This window comes from Acomys russatus, chromosome 10, assembly GCF_903995435.1.
Source record: "Acomys russatus chromosome 10, mAcoRus1.1, whole genome shotgun sequence".
Lineage (NCBI taxonomy): Eukaryota > Metazoa > Chordata > Mammalia > Rodentia > Muridae > Acomys > Acomys russatus.
This window is the reverse complement of record NC_067146.1, coordinates 36,201,726-36,229,095: the sequence shown is the minus strand read 5'-3', so window position 1 is coordinate 36,229,095 and position 27,370 is coordinate 36,201,726. Positions and strand designations below refer to the sequence as shown.

At 43.8% G+C, this 27,370-nt stretch overlaps 1 protein-coding gene across 1 annotated transcript in view; it reads right to left on the bottom strand.

Annotated features, from left to right (window-relative positions):
• Positions 1 to 27,370, bottom strand: part of Cdk6 (cyclin dependent kinase 6) — a 188,943-nt gene that overhangs the window by 84,958 nt on the left and 76,615 nt on the right. Inside the window, exon 3 of the mRNA XM_051151995.1 lies at positions 11,542 to 11,709. Coding sequence (XP_051007952.1) covers positions 11,542 to 11,709 — 168 coding nt within the window. The remainder of the gene's footprint in view (positions 1 to 11,541; positions 11,710 to 27,370) is intronic.

Here is a 27,370-nt window from a genome sequence, read left to right as displayed (position 1 = left end):
CCAGAGATGGCTCAGCAATGAAAAGGACCAGGGTTTGACTTTGAGCATCTAGTTGCTGGCTAACAACTGCCTGTAATTCAGGCTCCGTGCGATCTGACACCCTCTTTTGGCTTGCATGGCCAATGCATAGAGGTGGTACACAGACATGCAGGCAGAACACTCACACATAATAAAAATAAAAATAAGTAACTCTAAAAGAATAAAAAATAAAACCAGAGGTACATAAATCACAAAGGAGTGAAGAACAAGACTGTTCTGCGGGCGCAGTGATGAGGCACACACACTCAGTAACTCAATTATACAGGACGTAACCAGTGAGCACTTATAGGAAGACAGCAAGACACACGAAGGAAAGGCAGCGAGATCACGCATCTGTCTCTGTGCCGCTCCTGGAGGCACTCTTGACGAGGCTTTTCCTATTCCAAGGGATTGTTTCTTCACACTTGTCAATGTCTTAGACACTGTGCCACATCCTGACTCTCCCTGTCAGTGGCCAACTCACAGGCAGGAATGGGAACACTGTACAAAGCCTGCATTTCCCCTAGACTTAAGCTTTTTAGTTGACAATGGCTGATTCTGGCTTCCCCTATTGTCACATCTGTGTACATGCAGCCATAAAGAAGTAGAGTGGTCAGATACTAAGTAAAATTACTTTACACACACACACACACACACACACACACACACACACACACATAATGAATTATCATACATAAAATGTATTTTAATTTCTTAAATTATACTTTAAATATTTTTCCTTTAATTTTTTATGTGTACGCGTGTTTTGCCATGTCATTTCCCACAGAGACCAGAAGAAGGCTCTAGAAGAGCAGCCAGTGCTTTTAAAACTGCTGTGCTATTTGTCCTGCCACTAAATTTTAGCTATTTTGAAAAAATTTGCCATAAGGTCACTAGTAAAATACTCACCTTAAAGTAATGGAGTTTTGGGTATGTGTGTCCTGGGTAGAATACTTCTCAAGCGTGTGTGTGTGTGTGTGTGTGTGTGTGTGTGTGTGTGTGTGTGTGTGTGTGTGTGTGTGTGTTTTCTGGGTAGACTACTTGTTAAGCATGTGAGGTTTGGGTTCTGACTCTAGCTGTGTGTGTGTGTGCATGCGCACATGTGCCATGTAATTTTTAAAGTTTACGTTTACATTAGAACACCAGATAATATTCCGTTAAAATCTCCCCACTTAAAACAACACTGATTAATTTTCATTTAGTGACAGCAGTGGTTATGACTGGAAGGAGTTTGTTGAGATCTAAGTGTGGTCTGCAGCAATTCAACTAGCCATGTATCTAAGCAGATTTACGTAATATAATTTGAATATAAATACTAGATTTTAGCAGCAAGAGTGACAAAACATACTGAGTTTCCAATGCCGTGGGTAAGATGCACAGGGGTGCCTGTCAAGGAAGCGAGGGCTTAGGTCTTTCCAGACCTCAGCCTCCTCCATTCCCTCTACACACAACCCTCTGATTTCATCACAGGCACACTACCAATGCTCCCTGAGCAACTACCGTGGGTTTGTGTGGTATGCTGAGTGCTGAAATGCATTTCACAATGTTAACGAAATGGGTGCCAAGCAAATGGGAACAACAGCATGACAGCTGTGACAGGAAAATCAAAGGCCCATCGGAGAGGCCACCGAGTGGTCCTGGGAGTCAGGCAGGTATCAAGCAGGTGAGGTGTACTAGGCTGAGGAGGGGAGGGAATCTGAGTTGAGCTGGGGAGTGTGTCTAATGGCTTGGGGACACAAATCTCACAGTGTTGGGATGGGCGGGTCACAGGGTGTATGGATGTGTTTGGGGGAGAACTTAAGGGGCACAGACTTGTGCACACTGGGGAGCCCCTGCAATCTGAATTTGCTGCCCCCCCCCCAGTGGTCCATATAGCCTGACTGTTCTTACGATTCCCTTCTGTAAGACAGTCCTGTCTTTCCAGGAAGAAGAAAACTTGCTTTTCTGCAGGGCTGAGGTCCCGATCTTCTACCCACTCTTCAGAAGTGGGGGTTGGGAGTGCTTTACAGCCAGGTAAAGACATTTTCAGGAGCACAGGAGGGGATCATCAGTTTAGAAATCCACTGTTGACTTTTGATAGTAACTTGTTCTTTCCTTCACAAAGGTTCCAGTTGTATGCACCCTCCCGCCCCCAATCTGCCTTTTCTAAACTACTAAAAGCTAGTTTTCTGGAACTAGATTACAGACAGACTTTGGCCCATTGAACAAGGTCAGACTGTTTATTCTTGACAGGGTTCTTTCCCACTGCAAAAAGGTACTTTTAAATGCCACATTCCAAACCCACTGCCAGTAAGCCACTGAAGCATATTTTCCCACAAGAACGGATACCGTGTGCGGTCCCTACCTCAATGAAATCACCCAGCCTTCACAAGGTGCAGACAGTGTAGAATGCCACCATAAACCCTATCAACTCAAGTATAGCCACCAAGTACTCGCAAAACCCATCCCCACACTTCAGAGCACGGGTAACCTTTACGATATAATTAATCAAAACATATCCACACATGTCAGAGCATGGTCAACCTTTACAATGTAGTTAATCAAAACAGAAGTGGGAAAGAGGAAAAGCAAAAAAGGTTTTAGAAATTAAGAACAAAACAAAACAAAACAAAGCAAATGGCAGAAAATGATAAATCTGGAATTTTGTATTAGTATTCAAACCTAGAAGTCATAGAGCTTCTTGTTCCTTATTTTGGGATTTCTATGGTTGAGCTGCTGAATTTACAGCCCCATTTTTAGACTCTGCCAAGCCTTCAGAATAAACACATGAGCAGCACTGCAGTCAATTCTCCTACGCTTTCCCCTTCCTTCATTTGGCTGTTTCCCCGAGACGAGGAGGTAGATTATTTCTCCAGAGCCAACTGTCAAGTTTAACCCTCGGATTTATGAGGGATTTAAAAACATTCAGTGTCCTTGCAGATGCCAGGCCCAGAAGTACCACCCACCTCGCATTTCTTTTTTTTTCCCCCCATTTTATTAATTTATTCATATTACATCTCGATTGTTAGCCCTTCCCCTGTTTCCTCCCATTCTTCCCTCCCTCTCACTTCCCCTCTTCTCCCCTCCCCTATGTCTGTGATTGAGGGAGACCTCCTCCCCCTATATATGCTCGTAGAATATCGAGTCTCTTCTTGGTAACTTGCTATCCTTCCTCTGAGTGCCGCCAGGCCTCCCCATCCAGGGGACGTGGTCAGAAAAGGGGCACCAGAGTTCGTGTGAGAGTCAGATCTCACTCTCCACTCAATGGTGGAGAATATCATGATTGCCGGCTAGGTCTTGATAGGGAGGGGTTCGAAGTTTAATGCCTATACTCTCCTTGGATGGTGCCTTAGTTGGAAGAGGACCCCAGGACCCAGATCTGCCTATCATAAAGTTCTTCTTGTAGGTTTCCAGGACCCTGTGGGTCCTACTATTTCCTTATTCTTCCATGTTACTCTCGCCTAAAGTCTCAATAGGATGTCCTCTCCTCTGACCCACTTTCTTGGTAAGTAAAGTTTTTCATGGTACGTATCCCTTGGACTAGTGTTTTGATATAAGTGAGTATATACCATTTGTCTCTTTTTCCACCTCGCATTTCAATCCCCAAAGCAAAGGAGAGCTGAAATCAGGGGTAAAAAGAAAAAAAAAGAAAAAAAAAAAAAAAAAAAAAAAAAAAAAAAAAGAAAAGAAAAGAAAAAGGGTGGGCTCAACCACCAAAGATCTCACTGAGAAACAGATTTGAGACAAACAGCAGTCAGGTCTAAATTAAGATGGAAAATACCCAGTATTATAGCACAACCATTTATCTTAATTTTCGAGGGACCTGTACAACCAGACAAAAAAAAATCTCTAATCTTCTCAAGTATCCACATGGACCAAGTAAAGTAACTTCTGATAAAGGAGGTATCAACTGTTCCTTGAGATATTATGGTTTCTCCAAAGACCCTGAGAAATCTTAATTATTGAGTAAAGATACAGCACACAGAAGACGAAAGTGTACAAGTTAGGGTGGTGGGAGAAGGTTTGTGCTCTTGAATACAGAAGGACAGAAACCCGAAGGTTGAACACCCAGAAAAACATTCAAAATAGAAACATTACTCTGTTGGGGCTCAAGACATTATCAGAAGTGACAAAGTGGACTGAGATGAACAGACAACATCTGTATCTAGGTGTTCCTAATTGGTGCAATGGCACAGACTGTACTGTGGGAGGAGCTGGAAATGTACCCACCAATTTGTGCAAACAGGGAGCTGTGAGGCAAGTTTAAAGAGCAATGAGACATTTAGTGGTATTAGATAATTAGTGACATATATTGATGTGCCTGGCTGGTGATGAAAAGAGAGAAACATAGGTTGGGATTGGCCTGTAAGCCGACATACAAACCAGCCACAGAGCCAGGAATTCATTACTTAGGATCTGAAGAATCAGGACAACTTACTCATTATCCACCCCGTGTAAACCTTGGAATTGAATGGATAAAAACAATTAAGCCAGCCGGGCGTGGTGGCGCACACCTTTAATCCCAGCACTTGGGAGGCAGAGGCAGGCGGATCACTGTGAGTTCGAGGCCAGCCTGGTCTACAAAGGGGGTCTACAAAGGACGGCCAAGGCTAGACAGAGAAACTCTGTCTCAAAAAACCAAAAAAAAAAAAAAAAAAAAATTAAGCCAGATGTTAACAAAATTTCAGTAAGACATCTTGACTTACACTATGAGATTAAAGCTCAGACAAAAATGAAGATATGGCTACATCCCCCAACCTTACATGGCAGTTGTAGACAGCTATAAACAAGTCACACATCCAAAGAACTAAAGAGGACACAAAAACCCTAGTTATAGGAACATTGTTTTACATTCAATTTTAAGGACCGTTGTCTCATAGTCTGGGTATGGAAATAAAACCTCCAGGCAGAGAAACTTAGGAGATCATTTCCTGGCATGGCACAGAAAGTGTATCCACACAGAAATGTTAAAGGTAAGAGACAAGAATATGCCATCATCTTCTGGAGCCTGGTGAACCACTGCTTGCAAGGCTTCGTTAGCTAAAGCATCTGGTCCCCTCAACCTCAGCCCATGTGCGGTCTTAACATTTGAGTCTGATTTGAGTGACACCATACGGAATGTTTACGACAAGATGTAAAATAAATAAATAAATAAAGCCAGGAGATGACTAGACTCTATGTGCACCGTACCTGGATGGGACATGTCAGCTAAACGTGTACAGAACACGTGACAAACATCCAGTTCTTTCTCTGAGTAAAACACCCCCCAGGCAGGAGCATTACAGATCAACTGTTTCTGTCCAAAACTAATTCATAACAGTCACCATTTATGAAGGGGCTAGCCTTTGGTCAGTGAATGAAAGCCTATATTTTATGGACAAAGAAAACAGTCGCTTGATTCACCTCACAGGCCGCCCTGTTGTAGGATGCACACACCACCTACAGCGATTTTCTGTACAGTGCAGAATTCATTGTCTTTCTACCACGGGAGACACTTTACAGTGATCACTGGTGTCCGCCATGAATGTGGGCGCGTTAGCCCATAGGACAGCAACTCAGCCGAGTTTTATTACCACTGAGAATGAGCAACGGAGGATCTGGATGAGTTTACATGTTTGTTTTGGCTCTGGCATTTTCCACGTACGCAGCCCTGGGAATCCTAAAGAAAAACGTGTCCTGTTCCCAGCTCTGCACTGCCCCCATTGTGTTCCACTTCCCTCCTTGGCGAAAGCGAAAACGAAAGCGGCACAAACACCCCATTGTTAAGTGTGAAATATGTGCTGGCAACTGGAAGTTTTAACAAAACAGTCCTGGTTGTGTCATGGCAAGCTGTTGAGACCGGAGGGCGTTACAGGAGCCTTTCCGGCTTCTGAGGTGTGTCCTGAACTTTCTCTGAGGTGCTGAGGCGACAGGGCTTTGGGGTTTTTCCATGATTCTCATGTAACGCAGTCAGTTTGATTCATTCAGTATGCACTGGCAGCCTCTGGAGGCTTCTGTTGGAGCCACTCAGCTGCCGAGGCTGGGACAGGTCTCCATAGTAAACACAACATGCTCAGAGAGGAAACAAACATAAAGAATGTATTTTCTCACGTAAAAGATGACATTGTTCTTCAAGCTCTGGTCCTACTTCACTTTGTCACTTGAGCGTGCCAGCTGGGTGTCATGCAAGGAGCTTGGCTTGTTCTAAGCACACACACGGAAAACAAGTGCAGACTGCTTGATGCTCACACATACAGAGGACCCGAATCCAGACAGGTTCCGGGAGGAAGGATGCTGTGATCCATGGGAACATCCCCCATCCTGGCACAGGTGAATGGTGTGGGCTCTCTGGCTCCAGTCTTGGCAGATCCACGAGTCACGTGGCCTCGCGGAGCTGGAACCTCTCCCTTCATTGTATTTTCCTGTTTCTAAAGACACATCTCTTTGTGTGACTGTTGTATTCAGATCTGTCTCCCAATTTTGCTTGTAAGCTCGGAGAGCAAAAAGACTTTGTCCACTTTAGTTCAGCGTCATCTCTAAGGTCCATGAACAGAACCTGGCACATATGAGGTGTCTGGTAATTGTTTGCTGACTGAAAGCCAGAAACCTTTTCCATTCCTTTCCTAAGCATATAAAAGTCTCTGTCTGAAACTGAATAGTTTCTTCAATGTTTACCAAGTGCTAACAGCACTGAGACAGGGAAACACACACACACACACACACACACCTGATTGCACTGGGCCGTGGCAGTGTAAGTAGTTCAAATCTTTAGAAGGTTATTACTGCCATTACAAATCCCCAAGTAATATATTTTTTGTACTTTTTAATGTCTCTCTAACAACAGTCTTACTATTTATTGTCTTTGGTTGATTTCTACATGGGAAAAATGTTTTATCAACACGTACGTCTTTTACTCCTGAAGATATGGATGGGCAGAGAAAAAGCTTTGGAGGAAGGTCACGTGTGAAAACATTGTTAAGTTTTTACAGAGACCTGAGAGTACAAGCTACTATTAATGATCAGGAGGGGGAAAAAAAAAAGGCCATATAATGACTGCATGTATCAACATAGACAGGTGAGGAAATAGTGAAAGCTATCTGATAATTGCCCTATTCCTTTATTTGGAAGATGTTAATTATCGTAGACGAATACAAAACCTCTTTAAAGCCTCTTCTAAAGCTTGCTAATATCAACACACAATGAGTCCGAAACAACGTCCTGAAGTAAGCAGAGGCACAGCATTCCTGTAGCCTCCACTTTCTGCTGAGGACACAAAGTCTGATCCACCAGGTGATTATTTTGGCAAAGAGGATTACTGTAAATGCAAGACCTCAGCTCTGCATGCACCTGAGTTTGAGCTAGTCACTGTCTTTGGTGAGTTCTACGTGGGAAAAACTGTTTTCAGGACATGTACATCTTTTAGTACTGAAGGAATGGATGGGCACAGAGAAAGAGCTTTGGAGCAAGGCCGCATGTGAAAACGTTGTAAAGTTCTTTTACAGAGATCTTAGAGTACAATCTACTATTAATGATGGAGAAAATAAAGTCATCCATGACTACACATTCAAACCATCTTTCAATCGTCACCCGAAACTAAACTATGGTAAGTAACTTTCACGATTCTGCTCAACAATTCCAGCTAGTGAGCTCTTTGTGGGATCTCTGGCTTGGTATGTGGGTACTGGGGGTCCAAACTCCACACCTCACCGCACAGCAGTGACTACTAACTGCTGAGCCTTCGTGTCAGCCCCTAGAGAAACAGCTCTCATGACATGCACTTTGTATACCATGGTACAAAATGAGCTTGGGCATTTGAAGGTATATGTTTGACTGAGCCCTTCAGTTTGGTACCAGCGGGTAGCTATGTGGAGTACTAAAACGACCTGATGTATAGGCAATTCTTTCCTGATTTTTCTTATGACTCAGATGCATGTGTATACATGTTGGCATTTATTAACTTATTCATTAAGACATATTCCCTAAATGCCCATGAAAACATCCAGGTGGAACGAGACTGAGTATCTCTCTCTGGATGATTCACAGCTTTATAAATAAAGGCCCCAACTAACTACCAACAAAATAGGAAATATTATGAAAGCTGTTTCTCTAGGGGCGGGAACAAAGGCTCAGAGGTTAACAGTGGCTGCTGTGCAATCCGGAGGACTGGAGTTGGACCTCTAGTGCCCATATAAGAGGCAGGCATAGAGGCAGTCATGGAGGCAGGCATGGAGGCAGGCATGGAGGCAGGCATAGAGGCAGGCATGGAGGCAGGCATGGAGGCAGGCATGGAGGCAGGCATAGAGGCAGGCATGGAGGCAGGCATAGAGGCAGGCATGGAGGCAGTCATGGAGGCAGGCATGGAGGCAGGCATAGAGGCAGGCATAGAGGCAGGCATGGAGGCAGGCATGAAGGCAGGCATGGAGGCAGGCATGGAGGCAGGCATGGAGGCAGGCATGGAGGCAGGCATGGAGGCAGGCATGGAGGCAGGCATGGAGGCAGGCATGGAGGCAGTCATGGAGGCAGGCATGGAGGCAGGCATGGAGGCAGGCATGGAGGCAGGCATGGAGGCAGGCATGGAGGCAGGCAGGCATGGAGGCAGGCATGGAGGCAGGCATGGAGGCAGGCATGGAGGCAGGCATAGAGGCAGGAATGGAGGCAGGCATAGAGGCAGGCATTCCACAAATACCTCTAACTCTGAGGGAACTGACTGCCTCTTCCAGCTCCTCAGGCACACAGGCTTATGCACCCTGCACAGGGACGGGGACACACACACACACACACACACACACACACACACACACACACACACACACACACACACACACACTCAAGGACCAAATGCTAGTCGCACGAAGGAAAGAACAATCAGTTTCTGCAGGTGTTTGCAGGAAAGGGTGTGTGAATCAAACCTTGAAATAAGCTTAAGTATATTCACATTTTTCACACAGTTAAGGTGGTGGTCTCAGGCCAGTTAACATGCAAATCTTTTGCTATTCTGCATATTAAGTGGCTTTCCATTTCCTTGTGTGACATAACCTACTGCAAAATGGGTACTTCTTGGCAGTGGAGTGCAACCTATTAAAAGAATATTAAAAATAACATACCAGTTCAGTATGTTAAAGCTGAAAAAAAATATACATATGTGTATATATATATATATATTCCAGTGACTGTTTTTATATGTGTATGTAAAATCAAAGCATCATTTTACTATGTAGCTTTTTCCTGTAAGCAGGAAAAAAATACTAATAGTGGGAAATATTTTTAATGTAGTACCCTAAAAAAATACCCAGCGCAGGCTTTTAATCCCGGCACTTAGGAGGCAGAGGCAGGCAGATTTCTGTAAGTTCAAGGCCAGCCTGATCTACAAAGCAAGTCCCAGAGAGCCAAGGCTACACAGAGAAACCCTGTCTTGAAAAACCTAACCAAACCAAAACACATACACAAAAAACAGTTATCCCTTAATATTGTCATTAAATTCCAAACACCATTCTTTGGAATGAAGTCTTTCCCAGCTGCTAGCACCTTTTTTATTATGTCACTATATTAAATATAGACAATACAAATTAGATATCAAATACTCGTAGACATTATGTTTGTCACTGCCCTGTTCTTGGGTTATGAAATAACTAGTCTGTATTTTCCTGTTTAAACATACCAACTTTCAGCAAGAATGGAATGCCAACTGACATTACCAGCTGAGTTACCATTCTTCAACTGTAACAAAGGAAAAAGAATAAAACAAAACCCAACTGCGTTTCCTGTTTTTATTTATAGTTATTACTATAGGGGATTAAGACAAAGTCTCCTGCTGGCTCAGCTCATCTTTCCCCCAATTAATGTGCCCAAGGACTAGTTACTTTAACTGCACCCTAGTGATTGCCTCAGTCAGAAATCCTATTCAACCTTCTCCCCAGGGTCCCCCCAAAACAAGCAAAGTAACTTCCTAGGGAAGCACAAAGCCTGCCTCACCCTTCCCAGTGGGGGAAGCACAGACTCAGCCCTTTCTGGTGTGGCAATGTAAGACTCTCAGGCCTGTCCTTTAAATATCCATCGGGGCTTTGTCGGCTCTAAAAGGCACCGGCGAAGAGGGAACACGCAGGGTTTATCTTTCAAGAGCACAGTGTTATCTCAAAGAATGCTTCAGAGAAATCTGGTGCCTTGGGTAAGGATCTGGGGCTGGGAATGGAGGGCTATGAGATGTGCTTGGCATAGAGAGGGAGAGAGAAGGAGGCAGAAGCGATTGTGTTCTTCCTGATCAAGCTGCTTTTCTCCGCAGTGTCCACTCCACTCCTGGCCTCCGCAGGAACCTGGGGAGGCTGTTTTTGACAGTGGGTAGACTGTCAGGCCTTCTTGGCACATAGGCATCAATGACAGAAGCAGCCATCTCACTCCCTCACAGCAATGGCCAACGATGCCCCCTCCCATTTCTCGACAGGGGACCCCACCCGGGCCAGGTTCAGATTTTGGACCCTGGCTGAGGTGGAAGATGGGATTACCTGAGGGCAGCATTTCTACAACTTTACTCTTGGTCTGCATTTTCCGTCTCACTAGCAACACAGCGAAGAAAGAGCGTTTCACTTCCAGCTACCCCCCCCAGTTTCCCTCATACGAAGAAAGAATTAAGAACACTGACTGCCTGACTGCCGGGGTGCTCTTCTTAGAATTCTGTAGAATTCGATGTGATGGGTTATAGAGAGAAACAGGAGTTAGTTAAAGGTAAGGGCTATTATGGCCCTGCATCTGAACAAGACAAGTTCACTGTCAAATTATGTATTTTGCAGACTATAAGACACACTTTTCCCCTTCACTTTTGGAGGAAGTGACCTCTTTGTTGATGCCCAATGAACAGCAAGAGTCAGAGGGAAATTACGGTGCGTCTTGTGGTCCAATTGCTGTCCATCAACAAAAAGGTCACTTTCCCCAAAAGGGTGTGTGGGATGCATCTTATGATCTGAAAAATAAGGTAATTCATATCTTCCCTGATAGCATCACAGCTTCATCCTACCTGGGCAGGCAGTGTGGCTATTTCTCAAGTCACATTGCAGACAGGTGACACTCCTCTTGCCTTCGTCACCCTGACCCTGAGCTGTGTGCTCTTCCATCATTAGGCACGCAATTCTAAAACCACATGGTATAGCAAAACATATTTAGAAACTTGTAACTGACTCCTTTCTAGTGGCTAATATGCCAACAGACTAATTTCTGCAATGGGTTCCAAAACAAACCCAGCCAGATGTGTCTGAAGTCATAAGCAAAATGCTTGCTTTCCTCTTAGCCATGGCTAATAAAAAGCACAAAGGCATGGTGGTGGATGCCTTTAATCCCAGCACTCAGGGAGGCAGAGGCACGGCTTCTGTGAGTTCAAGACCAGCCTGGTCTACAAAGGGAGTCCAGGACAGCCAGGGCCACACAGAGGAAAAAACCTGTCTTGAAAACCCCAAAACCAACCAACCAACCACCCGACCAACCAACCGCAAAGACAGCATTAGGAGCATGAAGGGGGCAGTTTGTCGTTTAAAACAGGAAAACTACATTTATGAACTAGACAGTTCTCTCACTCACCACCGAGGTAAGGGCCATTTGAAAACTATAGATGCGGGCAAGGCCAAAGTCAGCCAGCTTTATCTGTCCACTGCTGGTCACCAGAATGTTCTGTGGCTTTAGGTCTCGATGCACTACTCGGTGAGAATGAAGGAAGTCCAGTCCGCGGAGAAGCTGGAACATCATATCCTAAAGAACAAACACACAAAAGTCAATAGCTGCTCAGAGCAGAGCATGCGTGGTACCAGTCCCTGAATCTGCAGCAGACACGGCAAAGGAAGGCTGGTCTCCCCACTTCTTCCTCTTCATACTCCCACCTTCTAGTACACTGCAAAACACTTAACCCTCGACGTGTTTTATTAGTAAAAGGGCAGCTTAAAAGTAGTTTTCCATGGTCTAGAGAATGTTCTGGAAGGCTTTATCAAGAACAAGCGCTGGTGACTCATGCTGGGGATAAGAACAGAGGTGGACTGAAGGGAATGCATTTTACTTCATGCACTTTTATTTCAACTGTCAACATGTGGCAAATAAAATAATTTAATACTTTCAGAATGGTTGTTTTTATAGGGCATATTCCTGAGTGTTACGTTTCTTAATGTGTTAGTGTGAATCACAACACTGAGGTAAATCACCCTAGTTTCACAGGCCAAGAAACTCTTTATGTTGGAAAAAGTTAGGTAAGAAGCTCGGGGTCAAAATTTAGTCAGATTTATAGTAGGAATTCAAATCCAAAGCAAAACAAACAAACAAAAATAAAACGAAACCATTTAAATCTCTAACACAGCCCTTTGCTAGTTAAATGAAGAGAGAAATATAGAAAACAAGGCAAGGCGCTTAATCTCTCTGACTCCTGCTTTCACTGAGGCTGTTGCTCCAGCCGTGCTGATGCAAACAGGCCAACATTTCTCCTGTCATCTCTACCATGACCCTGGGTTGTTCACTTCCTGTGACAAACGGGGACCCTCTGAGCTGTGAGCCAAAGTAACCGTCTTCTCCAGTAAGTAGCTTCTGGTCGGATAACCCGTCACAGCAACCTAACAAGCACTAATGTACAAGATTGGTTTGGGAAGTGAGGCTATCGCTAGGATAAACCTGGTTCATGTGGTTCACTAGTGGCTGGAGATGGTTTTCGGGAAGAATATAAAAGCTGTAGGCTAGAGCTGCGGAAAGCAGAATTACTAGAACATTCCACGGGGGGGGGGGGGGGGGGTATGTAGGCCAGAACGCCAACAGGAATGTGGATAGTAGACCATGATGAAACAAGACTTCTATCAGGAATTGGACCAGAGATCATTGACAAAATAAATAAATATGGCTGAGCTCTGCTGGACCCTGAGTATCTGAGTGAGGCTAAGAGCACACTTAATGAGATTGTCAGGCAGCGGAACATCCAGACTGTAGTGTGGTCACTGCTCACTGCATTTAGACAGGTTTATAGTAGGAATTAAAAACTCAAAATGGAACACAATGATGGAAAAAAATCTGCAGTTTGAGAGCACAACGTGCCTTTAGAGCTATGGACAGGACTGAGGACGTGAGGAGAAAGCAATTACACTTGTTAAAGAGATTAATCAGTGAGTGCCAAGAAAGAGAAACCACAAACTTTCCACGAAGATAGTAAGCAAGGTGCCTTGCCCCTGTGGTCCCACTTATAGAAGATGTCAGAGTGTAAAAATTTAAGCTCACCTGAAAATCCTGCGTTTGGAAAGCGAATCCCTGATTTAAAAACAATAGGTGGTGCACACCTTTAATCCCAGCACTCGGGAGGCAGAGGCAGGTGGATCGCTGTAAGTTTGAGGCCAGCCTGGGCTACAAAGTGAGTCCAGGACAGCCAAGGCTACACAGAGAAACCCTGTCTTGAAAATAAAATAAAGTAAAATAATAAAATAAAAATAAAAACAGCAAGCCCGAACAAAGAATGCTACCATATAGCTCCCCTATTTCAAAGGGGCTGCACCGGGAAGCACTTCCCCTAGCTTGCTGTGCAGGTGGCTTGGAGGCCACTGCAACAGTACTCCTAGAAGGCTATACATCTGAATAGGCATCATCAGAACGTGTCGCCCACATGGTACTGCTTACAGGCAAGCAGAATGCAACAGTTACAAGGTAATGGAAGCACACCCCAAGGTTCCAGAAAACAAAGAAACAAAACAAACAAAAACAAAACAAAACAAAAAAACAACGCACCAATGTGAATCAGGGTCAAGTAATTGGAGGAAAGATCTAAGAAGGTGCGAACGGGAAGAAGCCGACATTTCAAGGGAGACTAAAGGATGTTGGAGATGCCAGGAATGTGGGGCACTGAATGAGAAAGGCTGAAGCTGAGTGAAGCCAGCTCAAGAGAGACCATGTACGCCACAGGCAAGAGGCTGTATAGGCAATGCTATGGGGCGGGGCGGGGCGGGAAACTGGGAGTCAGGGAGCCCAGATAATACCATCAAAAGCCTGCATGTTGGTAGTGGAGCGCCAGGGTGTATAGTGTTTGCCTGATGGGGTTCAGTCCTGCTTCGTTTTATGCTTTCCTTGCTACCCCCCTGCGTCCCGTTCTTCCCCCTTCGGCATGGAGCGTCCGTGAGAGTGTACACAGTACACCGCTTTCTGCAGTTACAGACCCTTGTAGCTAAGCATCTCGGGAGACTTTGGGTCTTTTGAATAGCGGTTGAATTATTACCACTGGAGAATTCTTGAAGCTAGATTGAATAAAGTTTGTACTAATTAATATGACAGACTATTGCAAACTGTGAGCCCAAATTAACTTCTCTCCAACTGAGCTGCTTCTGTTCAGTAATTGATTAGGGCATCAGAAAAAGAACCAATACAGTCACTAACCTGGTTTACTAAGAGCAACAGTGATTTGCGGCTCATTTTCTACAGTTTAGAAGTCTTGTCTTCTTAAAAATCAAATCCTTAAATGTTTCTTTCTGTCCCACGGAGAAGGCAGCATTTGCTTTTCCCAGCAAGAGGTTCAAATCAGCGTTTGCAATATGTGAGGGTAGACTCAGGCACGCAGTAAGTGTTCAGTAGACTGAAATTACTAGGATGAGAAGAGCTGTGCTGTCTCCTGCTTCCCGGGACAGCCAGATTCACAAACAAGGAAAAGAGTAGGCAGCCAACACTGTAGAGTGTGAAAAAGGTGCTAAGAGGGGACATGCAACCATACAAGAGAGTGGACATGGGTTTCTGAGGTTCCCTAGTGAGCATTCTGAGCTGGCGGGGAGCTACCTCCCAAGCTTCCAGATTCGAGAGGATCTTGGAGGGGACCTGTTCTGGAGGGGGTGAGGCAGGGTGGGGTGGGGGTGGTCCTGAAATACTTGGGAACTAATACCCGTCGAACAACTTGCAGGAAGTAAAGAGCAGTGTGAAAATGAAGCACAGGACGCCAAACTGAGTTGCACTTTTCGGAAGCAAACGCATCTTTATTAGGAACACATGCACGCAGCTTGTAAGCGCTGGATTTTTTTTTTTTTTTTTTTTTTTTTAAAGCATGACTAACTTCGAGTCGTGTCATGCTGGCTCATCATGTTAACATCCGATATACTAAGTATCACTCTTTTAAAGTAGCTTAGGGAGGAAAATCTGCTTGGCTCATGCTGCACTTTTCAAACAACTTAAGCGGGCAATCCACAGTACAAAATTTAAAACTTCAACTAATGTATTAATTAATAAAGCCCACACAAACTCACAAAAAGCCCGAACTATACAGTAAAAAAAGAAAGTATGCATTGGTTTTGTGTTTTAATGTGGTGCATTACATTTTTAATCATAAAACTAATAATGAGTATCTACAACCTTATGTTTAAAGGAGAAACATACGCATCAGAAAAAGAAGAAAACCTACTTATAATCTAAGAGAGCGGAGAAAATGTCACAGTTAAATAATCTTTTTGGATCCTCCTGCTTTCCTTTTGAAATAACAGTCGTTATGTTTATAGAAGTAAAACATATTTAAACAATAGTTAATTTGCTAACTTTGTGTTAAAAATACAACTTGTTGGACTGGGTAAACAGCTCCCTTGCTGCCCAGGCCTGATGATTCAAGTCCAGCCTCTGGAACCCATAGCGAAGGGAGAGAAGTGACTCAAAATAAGTGTCCTCAGACCCCACCCCCCCACCCCCAAACACATGTGCTTTCTTGCTTGCTGGGAGCATTTTGTAAGTTATTTACTATGCAATATTTAGTGGCTATGTAGTCGTCCTTTCATAGCTCTGTTATAATTACCATTTGGTTTTATTTGGTGTCCGTTGGCATCTATAGTAGTGGTCAAGCAGCACTGTTTAAAGCAGCGGTTCACAACCTGTGGGCTGCAAGCGGGAGGCAGAGGCAGGCAGTCTCTGAGTTTGAGGTCAGGCTGGTCCACAGGGTGGGTTCCAGTACAGCCAGGGCTACACAGAGAAACCTTGTCTCTGGGAAGTGGGGTGGATGGGAGGACACTCCAAATTCGGGCACCAAATTAAGACATAGTCCCCACTCTACAGGATAGTAAGAATGAGCGAACTGCAGTATCATCCAAGTCAGAATCTGCTTCACTCACAAAAGCGTTCTTTTTATTTTTTTAATATATAAAGAATTCAAAGGACTGTCTACATAAGCCATACTGTCAACCAGCTCAAGATTTTAATATAAACTAACCTGTCCTATAGAAGTCCCTAATACCCCACAGTGGCTCGGCTGGTCAATGCATCTAGGAGTATTCCCAACTTGGCTCCTCAAGGTAATGACACCTTTAGCTGTCCTCGCCTAATGCTCATCAAGATTAGCTTTGGTACAAATGTCCAGACCATCTACTTATTCTTGTGATGAGCTGCCACGTGGGGGCCTTTCCCTTCTTTCTAAGACATGTGACAGGAAACAAGACACTATGGGCTGGGTGACAATAACTTCGAGGGAGCTCAGCTCTCGGCTGTTCCCTCAAAGACCCCAGACCACAGTCTGAATCTCAGGAATCGCTAAGTCCTGTGAATGCTTCTTTCAGGATCGCTAGAGCTTGAATCTTCTTACTGTTCTAAATAAAAAATACTAAACTCTCCCTGAAACTTTTAATGGGAAAACGCTGTATGATAGAGTCCTACTTCCCAACTACAGCTGGCACAGGTTAATTTCCTAATAATACTGAAATAGGCAATGCACACCATCTGACAAATCTCAGAGATGGCAGTTTTAAAAATGAGTAATTCTGGATATATATGTATATATACCTATACATTGATTTATAGTTATCATTGAGTTATTTGTTCATGTTCTCAAAGTTTATTCTTAAAAGTGTGCAAGCATGTACTCATTCAAAAATTAAAAATAAGACACACGCGCACGTAGACAGTACTACTTTCTTTTACTTAAGAGTACACAGGCCACGGTCTTTGCAAAGACATTATTACAGCTGCTTCCAAGTGGAGAAGCTATGACAACTGCTTGAAATCTGTGTGCTCAAGATCTAGAGCTTGAGGACAGACTGGGTTACACAGCAAGACACTGCCCGCCCCCAGCAAAAATGTCCCCACCTCTACATTTGCATAATGTCTTGTTTCCAAAGAGTGCTTGAAGCCTGCTGCTTAAAATGTGTCACGTGGAGCAGGGTTTTCCCTGCCAACCTTGTCGCAGGCAGCATATTGAACTAAGGCATTATGGCCACAGGGGGTGTGGCAAAGACTGGGAGGTGTGGCAAAGGCTGGGGGTGTGGCAAAGGCTACTGGAGCCCACAGGTAGGTAATGATGCTTAAAGACGGAGGGGAAGCAGAAGACTTCGAGAAACAAGCAATGAGAACTAGTAGTGCCAGAGTCCTTTTTTTTTTTTTTATTACGAATGCTACTAGACACGTTTTTTTCTTTTGTTATTTTTTTGTTGTTGTTGTTTGTTTTTTGTTTTTTTTGTTTTTGGTTTTTCGAGACAGGGTCTCTCCATGTTGCCTTGGCTGTCCTGGACTCATTTTGTAGACCAGGCTGGCCTCGATCTCACATTGATCCACCAGCCTCTGCCTCCCAAGTGCTGGGATTAAAGACGTGCGCCACAACGCCCGGCCTTAGACACGTTTTAAATTGTCGCACAGGGCACCTCCGCCTTACTATCTTGGACCATTTTAACTTTATGTTCGGTACTAAGCCATATGTATTCACACTATCGGGGAGCAATCTGTAGAACTTGAAACTCCATACTACTCAACCACAATTCCTACTTTCCTCTCCTTTCAGCTCTGGCAACTACCTTGCCTCTGATTTTACTCTAGAAACCTAACTTGTGGAATCACAGTGTATCATTTTGGGAATGGCTCATTTACTTAGAATATGTGTCTGATGTGCTATGTACCGGCACGTCTTTTTAGAGGCTGTATAGTATTTAAATACATTAGTTCCCATCCATTCACCCGTCGATGGATACAGACTGCTTCTACTTGTTGGCTTCTGTGAAATAGGCTGCTTTGGAACGTATGTGTGACTGTATTTACAACCTCTGCTTTCAATTCTTTTGGACACATATTTAGAAGTGGGATTGCTGTACCTATTCCTAGGACCTTTAAAATCTCAGTTCCCCCACAAAACAGTGCAATTTGGTTAAATGCATGTTTAAGTAGAGAAACCAAAGGCACATTAAGGTCCCCTTGAGTGAATTACATGGGTTCACTCGTGCCTTGGGAGATTGCGCCCACTACTTTATACACCCCTCGAACACTTGTTAAGAGTTATATACTGCATCAAGTTTGCACCTTAGACTTAACTCAAAACTCAACAAGGCCTCTGCTCCTCTTGTGTTCTGTGATCAGGTTCTGATGGTGATGGCTCTTCTAGGTTCAGAGACTTCTATAGACTGACTTCGTAAGAGAACGCTGCGCTCAAAACCCACAAAGAACAAAAAAATTCTTAGGATACAAGAAAGGGTAAAGTAGATTCTCTACAATACTCAGTTCTATGAATGGCGAACTTAAAGCAGGCGATTAACCAAGACATAGAGAGATGCTCACATGAGCTCTGTTCCGAAGGCAAGCACGGCTGGGCTGTGCCTCACGGGCTTCCTCTTTCCTTAGTGTCTGTCACTAGGCACAAGGGAAAATGGCTCGGCTGAGTAAGATGGCAGGGCACCTCAGTGCCTCGCACATAAGATCTCAGGCTGGCTATCCTCTGTTTCTCAAACGGATAAAACCATGCATACGTGGTCGTCTTTGTGGATAAATCTTATATACGAAATGACAGTTTGGAAAGTCCATATTATTTTTTTCCCCCACTACAAGCGGGGAAAATGCTGAGACAGTAAAAAAAAAAAAAGTCCCAACTAAGTAGAAATGAAAAGAAACTCATTTTTTCAGCGAAACTCAAAATGTCACTGGTGTTCAACGGACAAGGCAATGACATAAGTGGACAGTCTGGAAGAAGAAATCATTACCTCATCATAATGGTTATTATTACCCCACTGTAGAAAGTCATCAGGAAACGAAACTACAGATATGCAATGTTAATTATAACTTCTTCGGGGCAGGATATAAACCCAGCACTGTATAAACAAAAGGCTTCTGCAGTGACCCAAATGATTCTGGTTTTATACATATCATTCTGTGATGCTTAAAAAAAAAAAAGCAAAAACAAAACAAAACAAACAAACAAACAAAAAACCTGAACAACACAGTGTGACTATTTCCCTATTTCAACACATATCCTCTAAAGAAATCACAGCATCATGCTTTTCAGCAGATGCATCTGACAAGGTGCCTTCTCTTTCCCTGTTCTCCTTCTCAATTCCTTCTTTTGAGTCACTCTGCCCTTACTTAACACTTCCCTCCTAAATGAGGTAATGTGTAACAGAAGTCAGTATCCATGGTGAGGGTGCATAACCATCGGCCTTCTGCAGTGGACAGCCATGAAGGGACAGTCCAAGGCAATCCTCGGACAATTCTATTTCCATTCGCTAGCAACTGACGCAAGGGTGGACAGGCCTGTGTGGGCAAGCCGGTTGGCAGCATTCAATTCTAAGGAAGCATGTTCCTTCTTGGTTAGGGGAGCTCAGCAGAAGGGCCCCACCTTACTCCCACCTCCTGTCAACCCAGGTAAAGAAAACGAAATGGATTCAGAGCTAAAAGCTTTAGCTGTGAATTTGTGCTTACTGGTCACATAAACTAAGGTAGGTCCTTGGATCTTTGTGAGTCTTTGTTTCCATGTCTACAAAATGGAAAAAACCTCAAAGGGGGGCTTTAAATAGGTTTTAAATTATATACTTATATATTTTATATACAGCCCATTGAAGTATCCAACATATTGTAAACTACACACAATGACCACCTACCATTTACTCAAGAGAATTATGAAGCCCCTATAATGTATAAGCAATTGCATTAGGCAGTTTCACACAGAAGCACCCAGAGACACAGGCCCAAGGAACTCTTGCTCTAACAAGGTTAGAAGATGTGAGCTTCTACTCACACACTTCAAAGTTGGTTTGGGGTCAGGACCACAGAGGGTACAAGCGCTCCTGCAAGCACTGAGGCTGAAGGAACATTGGAGCCAACTTGAGCAGCGGGTTCTGTTCAGTTTGGAGCCACCCTGAGCAGTGGGCTAAGGTTCAGTCTGGCGTGGGGAAGTTTCTGCCATGAAAGAGAACACTAGCAGAGAGAGGCTTAAGGAAAGTGTGGTGCTTAGGAGCTAGGAGACGAGTGCAGCCTCGCCAGACAGCATCCTGAAGAGGACACATTGCTATGTGGTACCACACCACAAAGCGCTTTACTGCTGGGTCTTTATAGTACTGTCCCTTACCGCTAGTGTGGGTAAAGAACAAAAAGGCTAGCTTGTTATTACTGATAGTTCAGCATATAGGATGAACAGAAGGTGAAAAAGGAGGGTGTTAATCTACTTTGAGTATAAAATCTTAAGGGCACAAACTAGAATACTAAAAAGAATAACAAGAAACAGTAATCAGGGTGACAAACGTGGTTATTCGTTTCCATGGGTTAACTACACCCATGGTAATTATGCTCTTTTGAGAGCTTGGTAAAATCTCATCCTGCAACGGCTAGTAACAGTTTCTTCATTTTAAAGTGTGAACAACACTTGTAGAGTGGTTGTGTTACATCAAAGGCTCCACAGTCACCATTGGCAAGGGCATGTGGCAACACACGGCCATCTTCCTTCTTTCCGAAGGAGCACATATTAGCCTCCCAGCTTCCCAAACACTTATTATTAAGACCAACAAACACTAGGCGTGGTGGCGCACGCCTTTAATCCCAGCACTTGGGAGGCAGAGTCAGGTGGATTGCTGTGAGTTTGAGGCCAGCTTGGTCTACAAATCGAGTCCAGGGCAACCAAGGCTACACAGAGAAACCCTGTCTAGGGGGGGGGGGGTTGGTGGGGGGAAGAAAAGGAAAGAAAAAGATTAAAAAAGAATCACGACTGTGGCTGCACTAAAGAGCAGAATCTTTAAATATTTAGCATTTTAATTGAACCAAGTGCCACATGGCCTGTACTTAACTTGAAACTCCACAGGTTGCTGGTTTGGGGTCTGGAAGGCTCTTCAATTTTATGTTATTACTCAGTGGGCAAGAGGCTCTATCTCTTATAAATAATCTAGCTTTCTAAGGCATATATACTTTTTTTTAGCCTATTGTTAAAAAAAACCTTTCTTTGGGGCCCTCCAATGATTGAGGATTCCTTCAAACTGTGTTTTGAGTGCTCTAACAGGTCAATACCAATATAATTCAAGAATGTGATGGAAATTTTACTTAGTGGTCACACACACATGCTACTGGAGGGAGAATTCTGGTAAGCTTTCGTATGTAATTAGCTCTGCTGTGTTCTCAGCTTAATGAATAAGAACTAGAATTGTGACATTATTCCTGTATGTTATTCATTAATGCCGACCTGTGCACATTCCAGTGCAAACAGGGGGAGAGGGCTGAGACGACTCTGAAAAGAACACTTAGCTTCATTTGGTCAAAAAATGGTCTTTACAAGGCTTTTTACTATGGGTTATAAAAGACTGCTGATCACAATGTACCTCTTCACTTGAAAAAGAAAAGACCCTGCAGTAGTGAGAGGCCGAGAACAGCCCAGGGAGCGAATCTGCGCCTGTCTCCCATAAACAAATCTGCACACATTATATGTCGTGCCCATTCAGCTGCTTATGAGGACTCGGGCACTTCCAGAATCTTCATTTCGTGTTGCTGCAGCTCTGAGGCTTCTCAGGAGAGAAGAGAACTGTGCACTGTTCGTAAGGAACCCCTTGAATCTACAGAAGAGGCTGCACCCGTAGTCAGAAAAATCATGGAGGCCAAGAATAGAGGAGTCTTGGGGCCCAGATGGCACTGAAGAGCCAGTCACCAAGCCAATGCTGAGACCACTGCAAACAATCTGTGACAGTATGTCAGGGATGTGGCAGGCACTTCACGATAGGCCAAGTACAGGGGGAAAAGGAGTCTCAGGAGTGTGGCACACCCAGCCTACTAATGTTTGCAAGTGTCACTCCCTAAAATGAGTTTCCGAACATCCCGAATGGTTGGGTCTCGCTTTCAACCCCGTGAAGCTCCCAGTCTGCATTTGTGTGTCTGTTTTCCTAGGTACCACAAAACTGTTTTCCATTTCTTCCACCTGCCAACCTTATTCCTACAATTAAAACCGAGACCAAATTCCTACGGGAAAACTCTTAGCTTGACCTGAGCTTTCGGTGCAAGCTTCCTTTTCCGCTGCCTACCATGGCTACCACACGCGACATCTGTGGTATCGCTGTCTGGTTCCATTCGTGATCGCAGGATCCCAGTATAGTGGCTCATGTCTGTTAACACCAGTGCATGGGAGGCCAAGGCAAGAGGGCTGCGAGCTTCATGGGTCAGCCTGAGTTCAACAAGCCAGGTGCTCGGGATGCAGGTCAGTGGCAGAGTTCTTGCCTGGTATGTGGAAGTCACATGCACACCCCACCCTTGATTCCCAGTCCTGCCTCTGACATCTTACCACAGCCACTCCTGGCTTCAGCCTTTATGCTGTGGTCATAGTTAGAGACATCTCAAGTCCTGTTAGCTGTGAGGGCCATTCCCAAATGTGCCCAACCAAGCACACATGTCAGTGCTTCCTGATTCATTTTTTTTCCCTCAAACATTCCACAGCAACAGCAAACGCAGCCTGTACTAAAATGAATTATTTTGTAAAAGTCCCTTTCAAAACTTGTTCTCCAGTCTCTATTTCTTATCATATACAAAATTTACTAAAACGATGGATTCGTAAATCCTCTCCTTCAATCACCCGAGTCAGTGAGTCCTGGTCTGAGAGCTTCTACTTTTCAACAGAGGCAATGCACCTTTCCTCGCTTTCACACAATCCTAATCAAGCTAATATCTTTTGTCTCAAACATAACAATGGTGTTCCAACACACCTAGCTCCCGTATGTAAGCCAATTATCTTTTTCTCTTCTCTCTCTAGTGTTGAATGATAGTTCTAGAAGGTAGTCTGATTCATATAGAAATCCTCTAATGCTCATTCTGAGTTTTTTGTTTTGGTTTGGTTTGTTTGTTTGTTTGGACTCAGGGTTTCTCTGTGCAATCTTGGCTGTCCTAGTTACTTTGTAGACCAGGCTGGCCTGGAACTCAACAGCGATCTGCCTGCCTCTGACTCCCTGAGTGCTGCTGGGATTAAAGGCTGAGCCACCACCAACCAGGCTTCTCCTATTTGTTTGTGGTTTGATTTTTTTTTTTAATCCTAAGACATTTTTATTGTTCTCTGATATTTTATAAAATGTATTTTGATCTCATTCACCCTGTCTTCCCAACCTACCTACCTTGTGTCCTCTAATTTCTTTTAAATCCACTAAGTCCGATTTGTGCTGCCCGTACATTCTCGGATGTGTGGCCTTCCACTGAACTGTGGTTGACCTACCAGGGGCCACACTCTTACAGAACACCAACTCTCCTCTCCCAGTAGGCATCAGCTGCCAACAGCTCTTCAGTTAGAGGTGGAGCAGCTCACTCCTAAACAAACTGCTACCGGAAGTACTTTATTGTCTGATTCCCCCACTGACCACTGTCATCATTTACAGTCTCTGTTACTAAGTGCTGAAGATGCCGTGTCCTCTGGTCCTTTTGCAGCACTGTTCTTTTTCTTTCCTGGAATGTTCTCTCCGTTACTGCATCCCCCAATGTGCACATGTCTTCCAATATGTGCATCATTCCTGGCTCCATCTAACTTGTATTTGAAGACGTACTGTAGGCAAGTCTTGGACAATTCTCTACACATCCCCTTCCATCCCCTACAAGCATGCAACGCTCTAAGCAGAGCACTGTCACAGATTATGTGGCTCCCCTGTTACCAGAGCACCTTCTTTACTCTGAGAAAGTAAGTAGAAGACAGGGTGGGGAACACCCTAACGATTCAACATGTTCTATTTCCCCTCGGGTACTCTGTATATGTTGTTATTTCTCACAGACATTCCTGGAGTAAGCTCATATTCTTTCATTCTAAGAAGTTTGTGTCGTGGATGTGTTAGCTTTGAGAAATCGTAATGGAAAACAATGGCGTCTAGCCTGAAGCTCACAAGTGGAGGGGAAAGCTGACCCATAAGGCCAGGGAAGGAGGCTAACACGGAAGAGCACTCCTCCAGAAGCCTGAGTGCCTCCTGACCTTGTGCCTCGAGTGCAGCACCTGGCCTCATGACCCTAACGCTAGGGACCCCTCCCCCCCAAAAAACAGAAAAGAAAAAAAAGAAAAAAAAGAATCTGTCCACCCATTAGCACATATGCATGGGAATGAACACTGCTCTAAAAATACGCTATGATTCAGTAATTCTATTTCTGGAAACTCACCCTAAAGACCCAACAGCTCAAGTTTATAATAAATCAAAACAAAGAGGCTCACTGCATTTTGTTTCAAAGACTTGAAAACAAAACAAAACAGGAAAATATTCCAAATAGTAACCAATGGGAAATAAATTCTATACCCACTAATTTCAAACTCAAATGTCCTCACAGCCAATGTGTTAAAGACTATTGGGAGGTACTAGAAACTTTAAGAGGTGGGGCCTGTAAGGTTTTAGGTCACTGGGGGCATGCCACCAGAATGCTTGAGAAATACTCTTCTCTCCCTCTTTTTAAAGATTTATTCATTTTTATTTGTGTATGCCTATGTGAGGCTATATACACGGTGTGCAGCAGGGAGCCTGCGGAGCTAGAACCAAGCATTGGTTCTCCTGAGACTGATGTGATAGAGGGTTGTGAACTGTCGTGTGGGTGCTGGGAACTAAAACTAGGTCCTCTGCAAGAGCACTAAGTCCTCATAATCACTCAGCCACTTCTCCAGTCTGGCTCTTCTTCTCTTTTTGTATGTTATCAGAAGTAAACAGTTGGCACCATCACACTATTATGCTGTGATATGCTGTCTTCTTCTATGCCCCAGCAATACAGTTAAGAGACTCATCATCGACTAAAACATCAAAATATATCTTTCCTGCTTATACTCCAAATATCTCTAGTAGTTCTTTACAAGAATGGAAAGCCAACTAACACAGCATACCCACAATGTAAGAGGAAGCCATTAAGAAGATGGGTAATTGTAACATTTAAATTAAAGAGCATAAAGAGAAAGTCTTTACTGTGACACAGTAACATCTCAATTTTAGTTTAATAAAGAGGTGTGTGCCTGAATAGGTGAGGCAAAGGTAGTCTATTAGGTTATCAGATACAACAGCAATGGCAGAGACAATTCTGAAGGACAATAAAACAATCTGGTTGTATTTTAGTTATTAATTTATTTTATTTGAAACAGTGTCATGTAGACCTCTGGCCTTGGACTCCCATCCCTGCCTCTTATGTGTTAGGAGCACTGGCTTGTGTCACCCTGCCCGGCATAAACAATAGTGACACATGTATCTGGTTGTTTTCTAAACTCTTTTTTAAAAAGCATTGTTTTATGGAATTGAGTGTTTCCAAGTATGTGCGTGCACCACATGCATTCCTTCTGCTTGCAGAGGCCAGAAAACAGTGATCAGTCCTCTGGAGTCGAAGCTGTGAGCTGCCACGTGGGTGCTGGGAACTGAACCTAGGTCCTTTGCAAGAGAAGCAAGAGCGATTTACCACTTAGCCATCTCTCCAGCTCCCAATCTAAATTTCTTTCTTTCTTTTTTCCTCCCTCCGTCCCTCCTTCCTTTTTTGGTTTTTTGAGACCAGGTTTCTCTGTGTGGCCTGGCTGTTCTGGAACTCTCTCTCTGTAGACCAGGATGGAACTCAGAGATCCACCTGCCTCTGCCTACCCAATGCTGAGATTAAAAGTCTGCGCCACCACCACCCCTAAACTGACCGAACTGCTTAGAATGTTTCAAAAATGAAAACCAAAATGCCTTTTCACAGCAACACTGAACTTTCTTTCTGCTAAGAGTAAAATGCATAAAACCTGACAGGCAAAAACAAAAACGAAAACAAAACAAAACAAAAAAACCCACTATTAAAACATACCCATGCACACAAGTTAAAAACCTGAACAGCCAAGACCGAGCGGCTGCACTTTACCTTCCCTTGATCCCTTCCCAGCCCTGCTGCATTCCTGGGCGTTGAAATCTGTGTGCACAATCTTTCCTGAACCTTAACTGTTCGCCCTCTTCAGCTTTTTCAAAAGCAGACATCATTTTTGTTCACCATTTTGGGGTCATCTCAAACATGGCATTGCTCATCTGCTTAGAGGTACCAGACTTGTAAAATGATTGACAGTATTTCTTAAGTAGTTTATACTTTAATATAGCTTGTCTCTATTTTGTGCTTTTATGGTGTATTTAAGAGGCATATAGTATTCAAGTATTTACATCTTTCTAAACACATGTGCTCACGGACTAGGCACTTTACATTTTTAACTACTGGGTTGTTGCTACTATTATGAATCTTCTTTTCCTTCCCTTAAAAAAATTCTCTCATATATTATGTCCTGACAGAAATTTCCATCCCTCTACTTCTCCGTTTCCCTTCAGAAAAGAGCAGGTCCCCCAAGGACATCAATGAACATAATATAACAACCTACAATAAGACTAGGCACAAATCCTCATAGGAACGCTGGACAAGGTGACTCAGTAGGAATAAAAGGGTCCCAAGAGCCAGCGAAAGAGTCAGAGACACCATGCCTCAGTCCCACTGTTAGGAATCCCACTAAACCACCAAGTTACACAACCATAAAGTATATGCAAAGGACCCAGCTCTCTGGGTCCGTCTCTGTGAGGCCCTATGAGTCCTGCTTAGTTGATTTTGTGCGTCCTGATCTCACAGAGTCCTCAACCTCTGTGGCTCCTACAATCCTACAACCCCATCTTTGAAACTTCCTTTCCTTTGGGCTTTAGTTTTATGGGATACACTTCATTATAGTCTTACTTTTCACTTCTTTGACTGTAGTGAGTTTGGGAATCTTTTTATATGTATTAATATGGTTTTGTTTGTGTTCTGCAGTGCTGGGGATTGAACCAAGGCCTTACACAAAACGAGCAGGTGCTCCGCCACTGATCCATAACCTCCCACAGCCCAATTTGTTATTTTTCCCTAGTTATAACCTAGTCCCTTCGTAAGCCAAGACCAACTTTACTAGGTTTTATTTTGTAGATCTATCCCTGGCCTATCTTGTAAAAATATAACATTTCCATTTTCCATTAAGTGGGTTCTTTTCTACAGCCAAATTCCTCAAAAGGTTCTTGGAGCTCAGCCAAAGAGTACCCTCATATATAATTTCCCATTTTAGGTTAAATTCAACAAGCCCAAATCACTAGTCCCCCCTTCCTTTTGGCTTTTAAATTTTTAATTAATCTCTTCACTTTACATCCCAGTCATAGCCCCCCCCTCCTCCCCTCCCTCCCAGTTCCACCCTCCCTCCGCTATTCCTCAGGGGAACCTCCTGCCCACGTACCCCACCTCATCAAGTTGC